The sequence below is a fragment of the Penicillium canescens genome, assembly GCF_028828765.1.
Source record: "Penicillium canescens strain IBT 15451 chromosome Unknown utg000003l_segment0_segment0, whole genome shotgun sequence".
NCBI lineage: Eukaryota > Fungi > Ascomycota > Eurotiomycetes > Eurotiales > Aspergillaceae > Penicillium > Penicillium canescens.
In genome coordinates this window covers 2,270,950-2,287,492 of record NW_026703965.1, presented here as the reverse complement: position 1 = coordinate 2,287,492, position 16,543 = coordinate 2,270,950, and the positions used below count along the sequence as shown (strand labels likewise).

The 16,543-nt window shown below is 49.8% G+C and overlaps 8 protein-coding genes across 8 annotated transcripts; 5 read left to right on the top strand and 3 right to left on the bottom strand.

Moving 5' to 3' along the window:
• Positions 1-350: 350 nt before the first annotated feature.
• Positions 351-1,292, bottom strand: N7446_004310 (putative esterase/lipase; the record flags this gene model as incomplete). Its single annotated transcript, XM_058513059.1, has 1 exon — positions 351-1,292. The coding sequence occupies exon 1, from the start codon at positions 1,230-1,232 to the stop codon at positions 351-353; it is 882 nt and encodes a 293-aa protein (XP_058374388.1). The 5' UTR covers positions 1,233-1,292.
• A 766-nt stretch (positions 1,293-2,058) lies between these two features.
• N7446_004309 (aromatic alcohol reductase) lies at positions 2,059-3,081 on the top strand (the record flags this gene model as incomplete). Its single annotated transcript, XM_058513058.1, has 3 exons — positions 2,059-2,082; positions 2,134-2,556; positions 2,611-3,081. 3 exons carry the CDS (start codon positions 2,059-2,061, stop codon positions 3,079-3,081), a joined length of 918 nt encoding a protein of 305 aa, XP_058374387.1.
• Positions 3,082-3,651: 570 nt separating this feature from the next.
• Positions 3,652-5,203, top strand: N7446_004308 (uncharacterized protein; the record flags this gene model as incomplete). Its single annotated transcript, XM_058513057.1, has 6 exons — positions 3,652-3,741; positions 3,796-3,868; positions 3,925-3,934; positions 3,988-4,184; positions 4,239-4,292; positions 4,344-5,203. The coding sequence occupies 6 exons, from the start codon at positions 3,652-3,654 to the stop codon at positions 5,201-5,203; spliced, it is 1,284 nt and encodes a 427-aa protein (XP_058374386.1).
• Positions 5,204-5,673: 470 nt separating this feature from the next.
• Positions 5,674-6,882, top strand: N7446_004307 (phosphopantothenate--cysteine ligase CAB2; the record flags this gene model as incomplete). The annotated part of the gene is made up of 1 exon (XM_058513056.1): positions 5,674-6,882. One exon carries the CDS (start codon positions 5,674-5,676, stop codon positions 6,880-6,882), a length of 1,209 nt encoding a protein of 402 aa, XP_058374385.1.
• A 479-nt stretch (positions 6,883-7,361) lies between these two features.
• N7446_004306 (aldo/keto reductase) lies at positions 7,362-8,664 on the top strand (the record flags this gene model as incomplete). The annotated part of the gene is made up of 4 exons (XM_058513055.1): positions 7,362-7,414; positions 7,473-7,617; positions 7,677-8,051; positions 8,143-8,664. 4 exons carry the CDS (start codon positions 7,362-7,364, stop codon positions 8,662-8,664), a joined length of 1,095 nt encoding a protein of 364 aa, XP_058374384.1.
• A 360-nt stretch (positions 8,665-9,024) lies between these two features.
• On the top strand, positions 9,025-10,422 carry N7446_004305 (glycosyltransferase family 31 protein; the record flags this gene model as incomplete). Its single annotated transcript, XM_058513054.1, has 2 exons — positions 9,025-10,026; positions 10,090-10,422. 2 exons carry the CDS (start codon positions 9,025-9,027, stop codon positions 10,420-10,422), a joined length of 1,335 nt encoding a protein of 444 aa, XP_058374383.1.
• Positions 10,423-11,051: 629 nt separating this feature from the next.
• N7446_004304 (polysaccharide deacetylase family protein) lies at positions 11,052-12,630 on the bottom strand (the record flags this gene model as incomplete). The annotated part of the gene is made up of 3 exons (XM_058513053.1): positions 11,052-11,371; positions 11,434-11,519; positions 11,573-12,630. 3 exons carry the CDS (start codon positions 12,628-12,630, stop codon positions 11,052-11,054), a joined length of 1,464 nt encoding a protein of 487 aa, XP_058374382.1.
• A 336-nt stretch (positions 12,631-12,966) lies between these two features.
• Positions 12,967-15,236, bottom strand: N7446_004303 (DEAD/DEAH box helicase; the record flags this gene model as incomplete). Its single annotated transcript, XM_058513052.1, has 9 exons — positions 12,967-13,295; positions 13,372-13,520; positions 13,564-13,766; positions 13,821-13,972; positions 14,052-14,131; positions 14,199-14,559; positions 14,610-14,745; positions 14,794-14,851; positions 14,920-15,236. The coding sequence occupies 9 exons, from the start codon at positions 15,234-15,236 to the stop codon at positions 12,967-12,969; spliced, it is 1,785 nt and encodes a 594-aa protein (XP_058374381.1).
• Positions 15,237-16,543: the final 1,307 nt, after the last annotated feature.

The following is a 16,543-nucleotide window of genomic DNA, read 5'->3' as shown; positions in this document are numbered from 1 at the left end:
TGGAGGTAAAGGTCAAAGCGAAATAACAGGAAAGGGGAAGATGATACGGGTTTTTTAATATCAAAGACCCACGCCCTGACGCAATCCTCTACATGACTATTTTGTATAAACAGGGTACTGTCGAGCATAAACTTCTTAACTAGTAACTTTAACTAGCTAGGTAGCTACCTATAGGCATGCACAAAAGTAAAGTCCACGGGTTAAATGCTAAACTTAACTCTTATCACCCCTCTATACAAATGTACGAGTCAGGAAATTAGGGCTTAGGGCTTGACGTAACAGCCTCGGTCCCAGCGGAAGGCGACGGAAGATGTTCGGGTCAGGCCAGGAACATATGATCATAAGATACTTCAGCTATTCATATTCAGCATATCAACTGCCAGCTTGTAGGCCCGATCTTTAGCTTCGTGTTGTGGGGTTCCCGCCCTCGTGCGCTTGTCCCACGCATGAGTACAGCCCGCCGTGCGTTGGCTGACCACATGCCGTTCAGGCAACTCCTCAACCTTCTGAGCCAACTCCTCTGCCTCATGCGCAAGAGAGTCACCATCTGCAGTAATCATGAGGAGGCGACGTGGGAACTGTTCTGCCTGTGCGAAGAGCGGTGAGATGCGCGGGTCCCGTCTATCAAAGGTAGAAGGGATATAGCAGCGGTTGAACAGGCGCCCGACCGAAACGGGAATCGCCCGACCCTGGTCGACTGGAGCGGACTTTGCGGAGCCATCTTTGCTCAGGTCGGTCACGGGATAGTACGCCAATAGGGAGCGGAAAGTGTCGGCCGGGAAGAGGTTGGCAGCGGCGGCTAGCGCGAGGTTACCTCCAGCGCTGAAGCCTGAGATGGACACTTGGGTGAGGTCGAATTCATCGGGGCGTGCCAGCACATATTTGATGGCATCTTCGACGTCGTTTAGAGCGGCGGGGAAGGGATGTTCCGGCGCGAGACGATATGGGCAATCGAGGACTGTATATTTGGTCTCGCGACTGACTTGCCGGCAGAACTCATCGTCGGTGCCATGATGTGGTAGTATGAACCCACTGCCGTGAAAGTTGAGGAGGACAGGCGATGGTCCGATGCTGGAAGAGCGATACACATGAGCCTTGATCGATCGGCCAGCATCTCGGGACTTGATATGGCAAACTTCATCCGGTGTAGCATGCACGGGAGTTACGAGCCCGATGATAAATCGTAAAATGACTGCCAGGCATTTATCTCGCCAATAGGATATAATAGACATGTTTGGGAGGTTGTCGAAGATGAGACGGTAGTCGAGGCTCCGGAGCTGGTTAAGAACGCCCTACAGTAGAATTCGAAAACACTCGACTGCTTAACGTATAATACCGTATCTTACACGAAACTCCTACCTCGGCTACCCCTTATACTGATCTCCTTCCTTCTCAGCACCACCATCTGAAAAGTGCTTGCATTTCTGCGCAATATGGCACCGAGACTACCACTGTCAAAATTATATCGCATTAGTGATATGGTACAAAGCCAGTCATTTACCCGTTCTTAAATAGCCTAGGCAGCAGAATGTAGCGAGCAGACGATCAAAAACATCCGTTGGAACTTGCGACTGTTTAGACACGTTTATATATTTACATAAAGGATTCAATCCCCGTCTCCATCACGCACGCGATGGGACGACAGGAGGGCCTTGATTAGAAAAATCGGCAACAACCAGATAGACTTGCAACCAATCAATGAGGTGCGGCAGCGACCAGATTTCCGGAAGACAATGGCATCTTTGCCGAATCTATGTCCCGAGCCTGTCCGACGTCACCTATGGCTGAGCCGTAGCCAATCCTCGCTATCGGGGTGCAAAAGATAGCTCCAATTTTACCATCTGCAACATTTGCATCAAACACTTTACCCACACCCCGCGCCGATCCCCGATCGGCCCCACCAATATGATATTTTCATTGGTCAGATAGGCTAAATCAGCATGTGTTTGCTCATTTTGACATGTTTTGACTATCAATAATCACTTAAGACTTCAGGCCTATAAAGCCCCTTCCGACGCCTTTTTATTTCCGTGCAATAAAAAGAAAGTCACATTCACCATGAACCGTGTTGCTATCGTTGGGGTAGGTTGAGTCTTTATCTAACTCAAAATAACATGCGCTAAAAGCATATAGGCTAGTGGTTCGATTGGCTCTGCAGTGCTCAAGGCTTTGATAGCCTCAGGTAAAGATGTGACGGTCTTCTCACGGTCATCCTCGGCAGCTGTTTTCCCTGAAGGTGCTCGAGTCCTTCGAGGAGACTACGAAGATCAAACCTTTCTCCAGGATGGCTTGATAGGCATAGATGCGCTTGTGTTGTGTGTCGGCACCCTTATTCCGGCTACTCAAATTCCAATCATTGATGCTGCTATTTCGGCTGGTGTAAAATGGATTATTCCGAGTGAATTTGGAACAGACAGTGGTAACTCTGAGTATGCTGCCGAAGTTCCTATCATTCCGCCCAAGGTAGCCGTCCAAGAATATTTAAATGAGCAAGTCGCCAAGACACAATCGCAGTTCATGTGGACAGGCGTTATTAACGGCCTAATCCTTGACTGGGTGAGTTTTCAGCGGCCCTTGGACTTAGCAGCAATTTTGTACTAACCGTCCCAGTCGCTTCCGCGTGGGGTACTTGGCATTGACACTAGTCGCAAAAAGGCTGTTCTACTAGACCAGGGAGTCACGAAAGTCAATATGACAACGTTGCCGACTATAGGACGTGCCGTCGCCAGTTTGCTTCAACTGCCCCCTAAGCAAAGGAATATGTTTGTCAACAAACTGGTCTATATCTCGTCCTTCTGTATCTCCCAGATTGACCTCCTAGGGAGCGTCCAGCGGGTTACTTCATTCCCGCAAACTTCCTGGGATATCCAGTTCCAGGATACGGAGGCGAAGGTTGCTGCTGGCAAGGAAAAACTCAAACATGGGGACGTGTTAGGCTATGCTGATCTGATCTACGGTCATGTATTTAAGGATGGGGCAGGTGGCAACCATCAAGCTAGGGTCGGCCTTAGCAATCAGATTTTGTCACTTCCGAATGAGGATTTAGACGAAGAGGTGAAGAGGATCCTTGCCAATGAATGATCATTTGTCGCCTTTTACAAAATTAAAATCGATAAGCCTGTCCTACAAAAGCGGTTCTTGAAGCAATGTGGCTCTGACCGTAAAACGGCCCCCGGGCATTATTTTTCTTAGAAAGTTGTAGTTTAAAGTCAGGCCAAATACAGCTCTTCCGCAATGCGAAGTATGAGAATCCAGATACAAGATAATATGTATCAGCATTCGACCCACTACTTATTTATCACTAAATTCCCAATATCCTATATATGATGTGCGTCGATATACGTCATACACATGTGTATTTATCTGTTTCCACGCAGACTTTGACGTCAACCCCCGCCAGCATTAAATCTCCACGCAAAGTCTCAATATATGCCACGCACCATCTCCGCCAATAAAGACGGCCCGCCGTGACGCCTCCTCCCAACATCACATCTACTCTGTACCGTTTAAACCCCAAGACTCTGGCGATATTATTATAATATTTATCTCCAAGTCCCTCACCTATTGAACATAAATAACGTATCAAGTTAAACGAGACCGCCAACCCTTAAACCCCCCTGCTTGTTATCTCCGTACACCGCAACCTACAAGATGGCCATCAAAGCCGACCCCAGCGATACGAAATTCACAGTGTTCATCCGCTTGCCCTTCCCAAGAGGCGATTTTGTCGACCCACCACCAGTAAGTTCTCCCAGGGGCTCTCTGGCCCTCTTTGACCTCTACTGACGACAACAGGTGGAATGGGATGCATACAAAGACCAAGCGCTTTGGGATATCCTTTCGCGCCCATCGAAAGGAGACATAGATTGTATGTTACTTCATCAACCAACATCTATGTTTGATACATGGCTGACAACACGACAGGGAAAGCGCTGTAAATATCCTTACGCCGCGGCTTGCAGCCGGTTACTGACCCCTTTTGTCTAGTGCAGAGAACTTTGAGGTTACCTTGCAATTTTTACTTCAGCAAGCTGCCTGGCTCTATGATCGACAGTTGTCTCAGGTCCGGGCTCAGATACGCAAAGTTGGTACTACGCAGTCGAATTCGCCTTCTCCGGCTCCTGGGTCTGTCTCTGGGAGTACGGCTTTGGGTGGGCAGGTGCAGAAGGATGTGCCGGTGACAGGTATTTATTACTGGTTATGGTCCTTTCGAAGAAGATGGAGCTAACTATGAGCAGGACCTCGAGGAGCGACGAGACAGGGGTCTCAGCAGAAGGATATCCCGCGACGATGTATGAATCGAGTTCTATCAGATGGACCCAATAGCCTAACCTTGACTACAGCTCTTGATGATCGGCGCACTAGTACCCCGACTATGGCTGGAACACAGCAACGCGGGCCGCAAGACCCTACTCGCACTGACACACCCACAGCTGAGGAGAAAGACTCTCACTGGGATTCCCTAGGCCGTCATCCTTCGGTCGCCCGACGGGAACAGCCTCCCGCATCTGTGCTCCGATCACCCCCGCTGGAGGAAGAAGATCTATCTTCTAGCCCCTCGGAGGAATCTGACTCCGATGAAGAGACCAGCAGACGCATGCCCCGGTTCAAACGATTTGGCAAATTCTCTACGCAGCGCTCCGGTCTCCGGGATGATGAAGATGACGAAGACGACACTCCGGCATTCCTCCCTCTTGTTCGGGAAAACGAACAAACCCAACGCGAACGACCCGCACAAGAACTCAGCGCTACTCTTCGCTTAGGTGCCGAACGAGCAGCGCAACGACGACGCGGCACAGAGCGCCCCGGTCCTATAATTCCTGCAACAGATTCATCCACTAGCTCCATAAGTTCCGGAGCTCCGGTCAGTCTATCCCCCAGAGACAGCAGACGGATGGACCCCACTGCACCATCCCTGAACACCCAGCGACTCCCCGAATCCCGTCAGAACTCCCGCAAGTCTACCGCATCCGGGCGCGAGACTAGTGATGGTACCCCCAGCATGGGAAGCAGCTTTAGTGATCTTGACGGTGCGTACCCTGACCCCGAGGACCTTGGGTTCCTACTGATCGACCCTGCCATAGATGCAAGCGTTACCCAATCTGCCCTGGAGGAAGCTCTTCTGAGTAACATGCAGCATGGAGGGATGGCAAGCCGGATGAGCACAATCAGCCAGGCACTTCGCAGTCGCTATCTGCAGTGATACATAGGGTCAATCTCATGGATATTCCACCCCAGCGCTGTAGTATGATGTAGCAATTCCGTAAGCGTCATCCCGCACGTGACCCGGCATCAAGTAGCTCCGACAGCCTCGGTGACAGCGATCCTCGGTGTCCTCGGCATAATTTGGCATAATTAAGCAGAGTTGCATCCCGACAGTTCAACATTTATCTATCATCGGTCAAACGGGAGCGCTAACGCCGGATCAGGCAGTTCGGTCTCAACGCCCGGATTGATGGTGGGGTACTTGAAGCACTCAAGCCCGCATTAAATTGACCAGATCTCTTGCGAGTGTAACCGGTCAAAGCCAATGCGATCTGACCGCAATTCATAAATACCCCACCAAATTGGCATTCCTCGGCACCTTATCATCGACACAAAGCTGCTTGTTTTTCACGATCACTCATACCCCGCGCATAGCTAGCAATCAAGCTACACAGCTCACACCTCACAATGGGGGCTCCATCAGTCGGCGAAATGTCGCCAGCCGAAGCTGAATCAGTCTATTTCAATGAATACCCCCCACCAAAAGCACTCCCCAAACACGAAGCGCTGGCGCGCGCATTCATCAACCTGCACGTGGAAGAGCACAGACGAGTAGCTCTCGTTACCTCCGGAGGCACAACAGTCCCCCTAGAAGCACAAACCGTCCGATTCATCGACAACTTCTCCGCCGGAACGCGCGGTGCCACATCTGCCGAGTACTTCCTAGAGCAGGGATACGCCGTGATCTTCCTGCACCGCCAATACAGTCTCCTCCCATACTCCCGGCACTACAGCCACTCAACAAACTGTTTCCTGGACTTCATGGACGAAGCGCCACCGTCCTCAGAATCCTCCAATTCAGGCAGCGACAACGGACCGATCAAGGTGCGCGACGAGTATCAAGACGAGATGCGCAGCGTGCTCCGCAAATACCGCTACGCAAAACAAAATAACCGTCTCCTCCTTCTCCCCTTCACAACCGTCTCCGAATACATGTTTGAGCTGCGCTCCCTAGCACAGCTCATGCGACCCCTGGGTGCCAATGCCCTCTTCTACCTCGCCGCCGCAGTCAGCGACTTCTTCATCCCGCGCAGCCGAATGGCCGAACACAAGATTCAATCTATGGAAATACCCGCCAACTTCCAAGACAACAACGCCGTCAACTCAAACGACATCTACACCGGCGAAAACGAAGAAGAACCCTCGAGCCGCAAGAAACTCGTCGTGAATCTCGATCCCGTACCCAAGTTCCTACACCGCCTCGTGGACGGCTGGGCGCCGGAGGGAAGCATGATTGTCTCGTTTAAACTAGAGACGGACCCCTCCCTGCTTGTCTACAAAGCGCGTACTGCCTTGCAGCGGTATTCGCATCATCTTGTTATTGGTAACTTGCTCTCCACGCGGAAGTGGGAGGTTGTCTTTATCACGCCTGATCCGCCGTATGAGCGCTGGCTGCGGGTTCCAAAGTCAAGGCGTAGTAAGAGTATTTCAGGGGTTGAGGATCAGGTTGGGTTGGCGGAGGCTAAGAAGGGGAACACTGTGCCTGTTGAGCAGACTGAGGGGGAGCAGGTTCCTGATGGGAGTCGGGATGGGATTGAGATTGAGACTCTTATTATTCCAGAGTTGGTCAAGTTGCATGATAAGATGGTTGAGAAGAAGGCTCAATCTACGCAGTGAGGGATGTATACTTTGGTTGAAACAGTGAAAAGAGTTACGTCCGTTTTCATGGTGTAAGCATCTAGGTTAAGTTAATATGTAAATCCTTTCGGTCCCCCAAGTTAGACAATCATTCATTTATCAGTCTACAAGTATTTTGCCCCTTTCCAGCAAGACTATTGCAGCTAGAATTGTATGCCATCAGCCATCGACTCGACTCCTGACGGTATGCACAATCATAGCTACCGTCTAGACCCACAATGAATGGCTGAGTTGAGCCTTTGCTAGATCCGCCAATCGGCGGCTGTCAATCACAGATATCTCCGAGCAGGAGTATATGGCTGACTTGATCCATACGAATGACATGGAATGGCTGGGTTCAACACCAAATTTACAATAGAGTCCACGAAGGTATTTAAAGCAGGCTGATAACCACAGTTCCACAGACATACCAGACAACATCAAACTTGCAATTCCTTCAGACAAGACAAACACCAAAAATGGACCGTTCCGCATTCAAACCTGCCTACAAAGGCGCTATGAGATACAACAAGTAAGAGATCCAATCTACAAACCACCAATCCTCCCTACTAACCAATCCCAAAATGAAGCCTCGGAAAATCAGGCCTGAAAATCTCCAAGATAGTCCTAGGCGCAATGTCCTTCGGAAACTCAGAGGGCTGGCACATCCCCGAAGAAAAAGCCCTCCCAGTTCTCAAAGAAGCCTATGATAAAGGAATCAATACATGGGACACAGTACAGACCCAAACCAATCCACCCACCCACTCATCCCACTATACTAACAACCCCCCCAGGCAGATGTCTACTCCTTCGGCGAGTCAGAACGCATAGTCGGCAAAGCCCTAAAGGAATACAACATCCCGCGCGAACGCGTGGTAATCCTATCCAAATGCTACGCCGGACTCCCGAACCCAGGCGACATGGACGGGCTATCGGATATCGAAAAGATGTCCGTGATGATCGCCAATGACGGGATAATGGTTAACCGTATCGGTCTTTCTCGCAAGCATATCTTCGGTGCGGTAGATGCCAGCGTCGAGAGACTCGGTACGTATATGGATGTGTTGCAGATCCATCGGCTTGACCGGGACACGCCCCGTGAGGAGATCATGAAGGCTCTGAATGATGTTGTTGAGAGTGGGAAGGTGCGGTATCTTGGTGCTAGTTCGGTTAGTGGAATCACCTACTATTCTCTGTTTTCTTCTAGTTTCCTTTCTGTTGGCGTTCCCCGGACTGACACCTGCACTCTTCTCGAGACAGATGCACGCCTGGGAATTCCAAGCATTAAACAACATCGCCTCAAAGAATGGCTGGCACAAATTCATTAGTATGCAGGATTATTACTCCCTCCTCCACCGCGAAGAAGAGCGCGAAATGCACCCCTACTGCCGCGATGCGGGAATTGGGATTATCCCTTGGTCGCCTCTGTCGCGGGGTCTTCTTACGCGCCCTTACAAGGAGACGCAGGAACAGCCGACTGTGCGGCAGGGAACGGATTTCACGGCTGAGTGGTTGATGGGTGGGACGACGGAGGCGGATATCGCTATTATCAACCGGGTTGAGGAGTTGGCGCAGGAGAAGGGGTGTAGTATGGCGCAGATTGGAATTGTGTGGTGTTTGGTTAAGGGGGTTAATCCAATCGTTGGGTTGTCAAGTTCGAAGAGGCTTGATGAGGCTGTGCAGGCTGTGGCCTTGTTTGAGGGTGGGGTGTTGACTGGGGCGGATGTGAAGTCGTTGGATGATCTTTATGTTCCTAAGATGGCTTTGTCGGGGACTTGGTGATTGTCAAGCTTGGGTGTTCGTGTTATGCTGCTGTCCATATTATATGAGTTTGTTGTACTTCGTACTTCGTATACATCCAATGTAATGACATCTTTGTCAACTTGAACGTGGCATGTCATGCTGATCCCTGTGGATCCCAGCTAGTTTAGCGTGAACAGCTACAGCTACCCCTGAAGACACGGGAAACACTCCAGCATCAAGGGGGAAGTGATGCGCAAGGAAAGTCAAGGGTTAACTATGCCAAACTTGAGGGGCGACGCGTCCCGATGTGTCAGCACAGACGTCGATCATCTTAGCGCCAACATTTCCCCAGTTCCTCGAGTTCCTCGAGGATGAGGCCTGACTGTCACTCAACACAGGATGGTCCCCCGTCGCCGGTTCAGTCGCCGCGTAATTGCCGTAGCAGCCGCCATCGCCCTCTTCCTCCTGTACACCTGCTCCTCCAGTCGCGATCGCCAATGGCGCCCTCACTTCACAACCACAGACATCACCCCAGACCTCGATGAGAATGGCGAACCAGCTCCATTCTGTCCGCCATTACCAGGCATTGAGGATGTACTAGTGGTAATGAAGACCGGAGTAACAGAATCGCAAGAGAAGGTCCCCATCCACTTCGGAACCACCCTACGCTGCATCCCCCACTATGTGATATACTCCGACTTCGAAGAAGAAATCCAAGGTGTCAAAATCCACGATGTTCTCCGAAACATGGACAGCGCCGCCAAAGCAAACCCGGACTTTGAATTCTATAATCGCATCGTGAAACAAGGCCGCAAGGGTTTAGAACAGCAGGACTTCGCAGACGAAGCCAACTCGGCAATCGGGAAACCCAACAACCCAGGCTGGAAACTGGACAAATGGAAATTCCTCCCAATGGCCCAGGAATCATTGCGCCACAAGCCAGACGCTAAATGGTTCGTCTTCATCGAAGCAGACACCTACGTCTCATGGCCAACAATCCTCGCCTGGCTAGCCCGCTTCGATCCCCGCAAGCCACACTACCTCGGCACAGAAACACAAATCGCAGACGTCATCTTCGCACACGGTGGCTCGGGCTTCGTCCTTTCGAATCCGGCTCTACAGCGCGCCTCGGATGAGTATAGTACCCGCGAGGTCGAGCTGAACAGCTATACAGACCAGCACTGGGCAGGCGATTGCGTGCTGGGTAAGGTCCTCGCCGACGCAGGCGTCAACCTGCACTTTACCTGGCCGATCCTGCAAAATTCCAACCTAGGCGAATTGGACGAATTCACAATCGACTTCGTCCGTCGTCCGTGGTGTTTCATCGCCGTCGCCTTCCACCACCTCTCCCCAGTTGACATTGAGAACCTCTGGAAATTCGAACAAAAGCGCTGGCGCGATGTAAGCACCCCATCCCAACCACCCCTCTAAAACAATCCCACTAATGCCAACCCACCAATCCAGAAAAACAAACGCCTCCTCCTCCACAGCGACCTATTCCGCGAATACCTCTACCAAGAAATCGCCACACAACCCGTGCGCCTGAACTGGGATAACGCCGCAAACGAAGACCAACCCTTTGCGAAAACCTTCGAAGACTGCCGGGAAGTCTGCGAGGTGTCGAAAACATGCATGCAATTCTCCTTCCGCGATCAGAAGTGTTTCACGGCGTCTAGGCCGCGGCTGGGTAATTCTGTGGCTGTGTCGGGGGATTCGACTTCAGGTTGGATTGTTCCTCGGATAAGGGATCTTATGGAGAAGACAGGGTATTGTCGGAAACCCGAGTTTGGGGATTAATATGGATATGGATATGGATATGTGAGATCGGGTTTTGTATTTGTATTCCTTGGGGATATTGCTTAGGGGATCTTTATTGGATGGCTTTTTGGTTGGGTTGGGTTATTTTTGCATGGAAGAGAGCTTTATTGAGCTTTGTTCGTTCGGTTTGGTTATACCGCTGATATACATTGGATTGCATATGTATACCTGACTGCCTAGGTGGGTATGGGTTTGGGCATGGGCATTTCGGGCTCGGTGAGGTTGAGAGGTTGAATCTCTTGCCTCTGGTTGTTGGTCTTTGGTCGTGTACTACCATTTTATTGTCAATTCTCTGGATGGTCATGGATAGACATTTCTGTTTGGCGTTGGTGTTTTGCTGGGATTATCTTTATATATTGATCGCTGAACACAAGATCGGATTCATTCAAACCAACCTTTCTACCAATTTCTCTTGGTTAATCACAATCATTACGCTCTACTCTGGGCTCTCTGAAGCACAAGTGGTAGAAAATGATCACAAAGGAACGAACGAGTTATCATTGCGCGGATGGTGTCAAGGCACCAACTAGGAAGGGAGGTTATACACTAAGGATATATAACGAATGAAAGCCCTGCTTCGAATCTGTACAAAAAACCACAAGTCAGACTCACAGTGGCGGAGCGGACGCATCCTCCAAACACTGATCAATGCGCATAATGTGATACCCAGCGCTCTTCACATGCCGAATGAACTGTGGGAGATACCCAATTGTAGTCGGGTTAAGGTAGTGCATCACAGCGAGGTTTCCACCATTTGCCACACCGCGGTAGAATGCATCCAGTTGTTTCTCTGGTGAGGATGTATTGGCCCATAGCCAATCCTCGACGTCCACGCTCCAATTCACGATGTAGGGGTTTGCAATGTGTCGAGAGAGTTGCTGGCGTAGGCGTGCTGCTACTGTGCCGAACGGTGGTCGGAAGTATGAAGCTGTAGAGAGCAACTGTGTTAGCAGCATTGTCATCGGAAAGAAGTATAAGAGGACTACATACACTCAATACCCAGTTGGTCTTTGAATACCTGTATCGTTTGGATAATCTCGTCATCAATTTGACCAACGGTGGGAAGTGATTCCATCCTATTTGATTGTGTCAGCACCTCGACGCAAGGACTTCGTTGCGGCAAGCTGACTTCGGATGAGTGTTCGAATGGAGCGCAATCTGATGACCCTTCTTCAACATCTCCTTATAGAACGCAGTGAAATTCGACGACCGATCTCTGAGTCCAACCCCAACAACAAAAAAAGTCACTCGCACATCCTCCTCGTCAAGGATACGCATGACCCTCTGAGAGAACTGAGGCTGCCCATCATCGATGCCAAAAGCAAACGAGTTCGGACGCGAACAACGAAGCACCAACCTCCCACTTGGCAGCTTGCCAGGCAAACGAAAATGACCATTCTCTGGCGATGGCACTGGGACAGCAGAAACGATCTCAACGCGATGTAGCGTCATGGGTTCTTCGGTATAGAAGCCATGGAAAGAAACAGAGACAACCCGATTGAAATCGATCTCGAAGTGAGTGAGGGGAATATAGAGGTCACGACGGCCTACTGGAATTCTGGCACTACCTTTGGCATGCTTGGGTCGTCGACCGTTCTGACAATGTCTCCCAAGCTTGCCATGCGTGTCTCTCGGGGTAACCATATCCATATCATCATCTTCATCGTAGTCATCATCTTCATAGTCCCAATTATCATCGCGCGACTCCTCAGAGTCTGTGCGTACCACGTATCGCTCTGCTTGGACTGAATCTGCGATGCTGGGGAAGGGACTGCGTCGTGGATTGCATTCGTCATTGTGTTGGTTTAATGAGACGCTGAATTTATCTGTGCCTTCGAAGACGACATGAAGGAGATCATTGTACCATGGCATCAGGCTGTAGCAAGTGTTGGAATCGAATTGCGTGTGGAAGTTCTGGTCTGGGTCTTTTGGGAACAGACGGATGAACCCCGGTCCATGTTGCACTGAGAGATTCTCGCCAGAGCCGTGCCAAAATCCCAGATCATTGTGGGTTGGATTCTGGAAGGTATCGATAACAAAGGGAAGCCCTGTCTTCTGCTTGTGTGATGTATTTAGGGTGTCTAGGAGTTCATTCCAGTGACCGTGGTCGACCGGTCTATGATAGAGGGCTGTAGTGGTGAGAACAAGAGAAAGAGCGATGCTAGAGCCTATGAATAAGCTATGCATGATGAAGACCTAGAGTTGTAAAAGAGTGAGCGTGCTTGAAGGAGAAGAGGTTGAGTTGTGCAGGAAATGTAAAGAGCGATGGTCTACACATAAGGCAAGGACCTCAGATCTACAGGAAAACAAACGATGGAGTCAGGCCTTAATTCAGTAAACTAAACTAAAATCACTGTAAAATCCCCCAGCAAAATCGAAAGATATCCATACGCCTCTCTGTCTCGGTTTGCATGCGCGGTTCTCTCTTGGTTTTCATCCTTTTGTTTTCCTTTTTCATTTTTTCTTGTGTTGTTCTCCCTGCTTCCTTTGTCGCTCAAATTTGAAGTGTTCAATCGAAGAACCTTAGTTCCAGATGTCATCGCTCTCGGCAGCTTTCCAGTTAGACTGAGTGGAGGCCTCGGCGGCAGGCTCATCACCATCGGCTTCGGCAGCGACAGGCTCTTCATCAGCAACCTGAGAAGAGGTTTCGTTCTCTTTCTGCCCGGAAGCTTCGTTGTCCGAGTCGTCATCGAATTCCAGCACGTCACCCTCAGGACGATAGCCTTCGAGAAAATCAGGCACCTGCTGCTTGCACTCGATGAGGATCTTGACGAGCTCGGTAGCAAGTTCCTCGTTCCGATCATTGTAGAATGAAGTGGCGAGACCCTCGTTGCCAATTCGAGCAGTGCGTCCTGTGAATACGAGATGTGGTATTAGCCAGAAGCTCAAAAAGTGACCAAAAACCAAACTCTGTATAAAAATACATACCGATTCTGTGGATGTACTCAGTGATACCTCCGTGCATGGCACTGGGCAGGTCGTAGTTGATGACATGAAGCACGTTAATGACATCAAGTCCACGGGCTGAGACTCCAGTTGCAACCATGACAGGGCATTTCGCGGTGCGGAAAGCACGACTGTTTGACTCATTAATAAGCGCAGGTGAAGGCGAACAGAAACAAGACTTGCATAGCATCCTCACGCTCACGTTGAGTTCTACCACTGTGGATAGAAGTGGACGGAATTCCAGAGTTGTAGAGGAAGTCGTCAACAAAGTCCACCTGTTCCTTGCTGTTGACGAAAACCAGAGTGCGCACAGGCGGCATGCTGACAATAAGGTCATAGATGGCCCGCATCTTCTTGTCCGAATCAGCGTAGATAACCTAAGAGTGTAAGCACCAACATGAACATGTTTTCGAGTCTGGATATAAGCATACATGCTGGGTCACATTGCTGTGAGAACTGCCAGCGCGGCCGACTCGAAGGCGCACATAATTATCACTGAGATATTCTTTGGCGAGCTGTCTGAATTCCTTGTCGAATGTGGCCGAAAACATCATGTAATGATGATCCGCATCCTCGTTCACATCTTGTTCAAGTCAGAGCGTTTACATAAAAGTCCCAGCAAAGGAAAAGACTGGTGGAACCAAGGACAAGGAAACGCTTACCTCCACCAGACATGATACGTCGAAATTCATCCTCCCAGTCTGCCTGGAGCAGCTCATCGGCCTCATCGATAACAGTGTATCTACTCATCATTAGTTTGCAAGATTCGACAATAATCGTCTCTAGGATGAATCAACAGGGTGGCATACCTAACTCGACGAAGAGAGAGCACGTGGGTCTGCGACATAAAGTCCAGAAGTCGACCGGGGGTTGCAATGAGGATATCGCATCCTTTCTGAAGCTCTTCCCGCTGAAGCCCAGAAGGAGCACCACCATAAACAACACATGGGCGCAACATGGAACGGTAACACAGTCGGCGGCACTCGTCGAAGATTTGGGTAGCGAGCTCGCGGGTGGGACACACGATCAGGACCAGAGGCTCGGCTCGAACTGCATCTGTCGCAGAGTTGAAGCCCTCGGAAGTGTTGGGACGGGGTGCGGCGAGCTTGCGTGCCTTTCCCATCAATTTGGAAAGGATTGGAATCAGAAAAGCCGCGGTTTTGCCCGATCCTAAATCAGTTAGTATTGTAGTTCAACAAGCCATGGAGAACAGTACGTACCAGTTTGAGCAACGGAGATTAGATCATGTCCTGCGAGAATCGCGGGAACAGCGTAAGACTGCACCGCAGTTGGGGCAGTGTACTGGCAGAGGCTAATATTCTCGAGCATCACCGGGTGCAGGCCGGCATCCTCCCACTATAGACTGTCAAAATATGGATCAGGTGCCCTGTTTTGGGTCCTTACCTTGGTGACTGGCTGGATAGTGGCATCACTGTCAACCCTGACGGTGTAGGCGTTGAGGCTGGGAAGTAGAAAGGAAACCGTCAGTTCTCGAGCCAATGTAACGATTCTGCGGGTCAGAGCATTTACTCGTCGAGACGGTCTCCCACGCGTTGGATGAGGTTGCCGCGGAACAGCTGCTGCTCGAGCTCCTCGTTGGGAGGACCAACTTCGCCGAATTCGGGATCCCACTCGTAGCGGTCAGCAATGCCTGCCCAGTCACGAGAGTTCTTGTCAGGGTTGCCGTAATCAAAGGGGACCGGGTTGGTCCAGCCTAGGCGGCCAGCCTCCTCGGGGTCATCAACACCCGAAAGCTTGAGTAGATTAGTAGCAGCCACGGGGGGTACGTCCTCCTGGAGGCCGTTGCCCAGGGCGAGAGAGTTAATCTGATGGTCAATCGAATCCATGATGGATGCGATAAGGAATCAGCCGTAGAAGAGCAAAGCAGAGGCGTTCAGAAGTATCGGAATCGCGACGAGGAAAAGGGACAAAAAGGGGGAATCGACGAGGGAAGACCTTCTTATAGGCAATAGAGGGCAACACAACGACATCATAGAAGGGAAGGCACGATCCTCGCCTTTGCATCACTTGGAAGGGTGCGCCGCCACACGCGAACTGACTGATTTCCCCAGCTGCCCTTTATATTGCGTAACCTCGCGTAACATCATACCAGAATAATATCAATCTGAGTCCCGCTCGGAAATAAAAACATTCAAGCATGTAGCCATTCAATTCCTTTCAAAATAGTATATCACATGTAACCAGAGCTAGACATGAGATCAATCCTAGATTCCACGAGATAACATATGCAGTAATAGGTTAAGGATATTCTATATAACAGAAAAAGCTGTGATATGTACAAATGGTATGTATACAAAATAACAAAATATTGCTAGCCTTAGAGGAGAGGAAAACTCTAGTTGGTTCTATTGCATAAGTCCGTTTGTAGTTCTGCACAAGGCCGACAGATAAGACCAATCCATCCTAAGACCTTAAACATCTCTTAAGCACGATTAGTATGTCCGGTGTAATCTGTTATAGCATCTCATGAAGATGTAGACTTTAGATCGGCGTTAACGTTATGTGACCTGTCACCATGATCATCACATCTGCCAATCAATTTAACGGTCAGTCTTAGCACATACACATTCTGCAAGCAATAGAGCAGGCATCAAGCCCTACATTGTTAGTCTTCACAAACGTGCAAATATCCTGGTGGGAGAAGATTCTCGATTTCATCAACGAAATAGAAGATGCGCTTCCCATAAGGTAAGTCCCTGCGTGTATGTATATACAATCTTATCGAGTCCCATTAGCACTGATCCTCTTAGGAAAACCTACAACTCTATCACCAAAGCGCTGAGCATAACGATTATACTTACGGAGAATCATAATTGTTATAAAAATTGGTGGTATGTGTCTGAGATCAAGATGCGTACGGGGGGCAATTGACCACTTATGAGCAATTACAAATTCGCCCAAACGTCGACACTAGGAAGCTACCCTGGGCTTCTCTCAATCCACTACAGTCATACCATGACTTTTTTACATCCCCACTTGTATATGTATAATCTATATGATTAACCTGAGGCACTCGAAATGAAGGGAAAGAGGTGGAAAAGAGTGGCCAAAGTAGGCCGAGAACAATGCATGAACCGGTATACTCGCTTCGCTGGGTTTTGTGTAGAGGCTGTCCAACACTGTATCAGTGGCA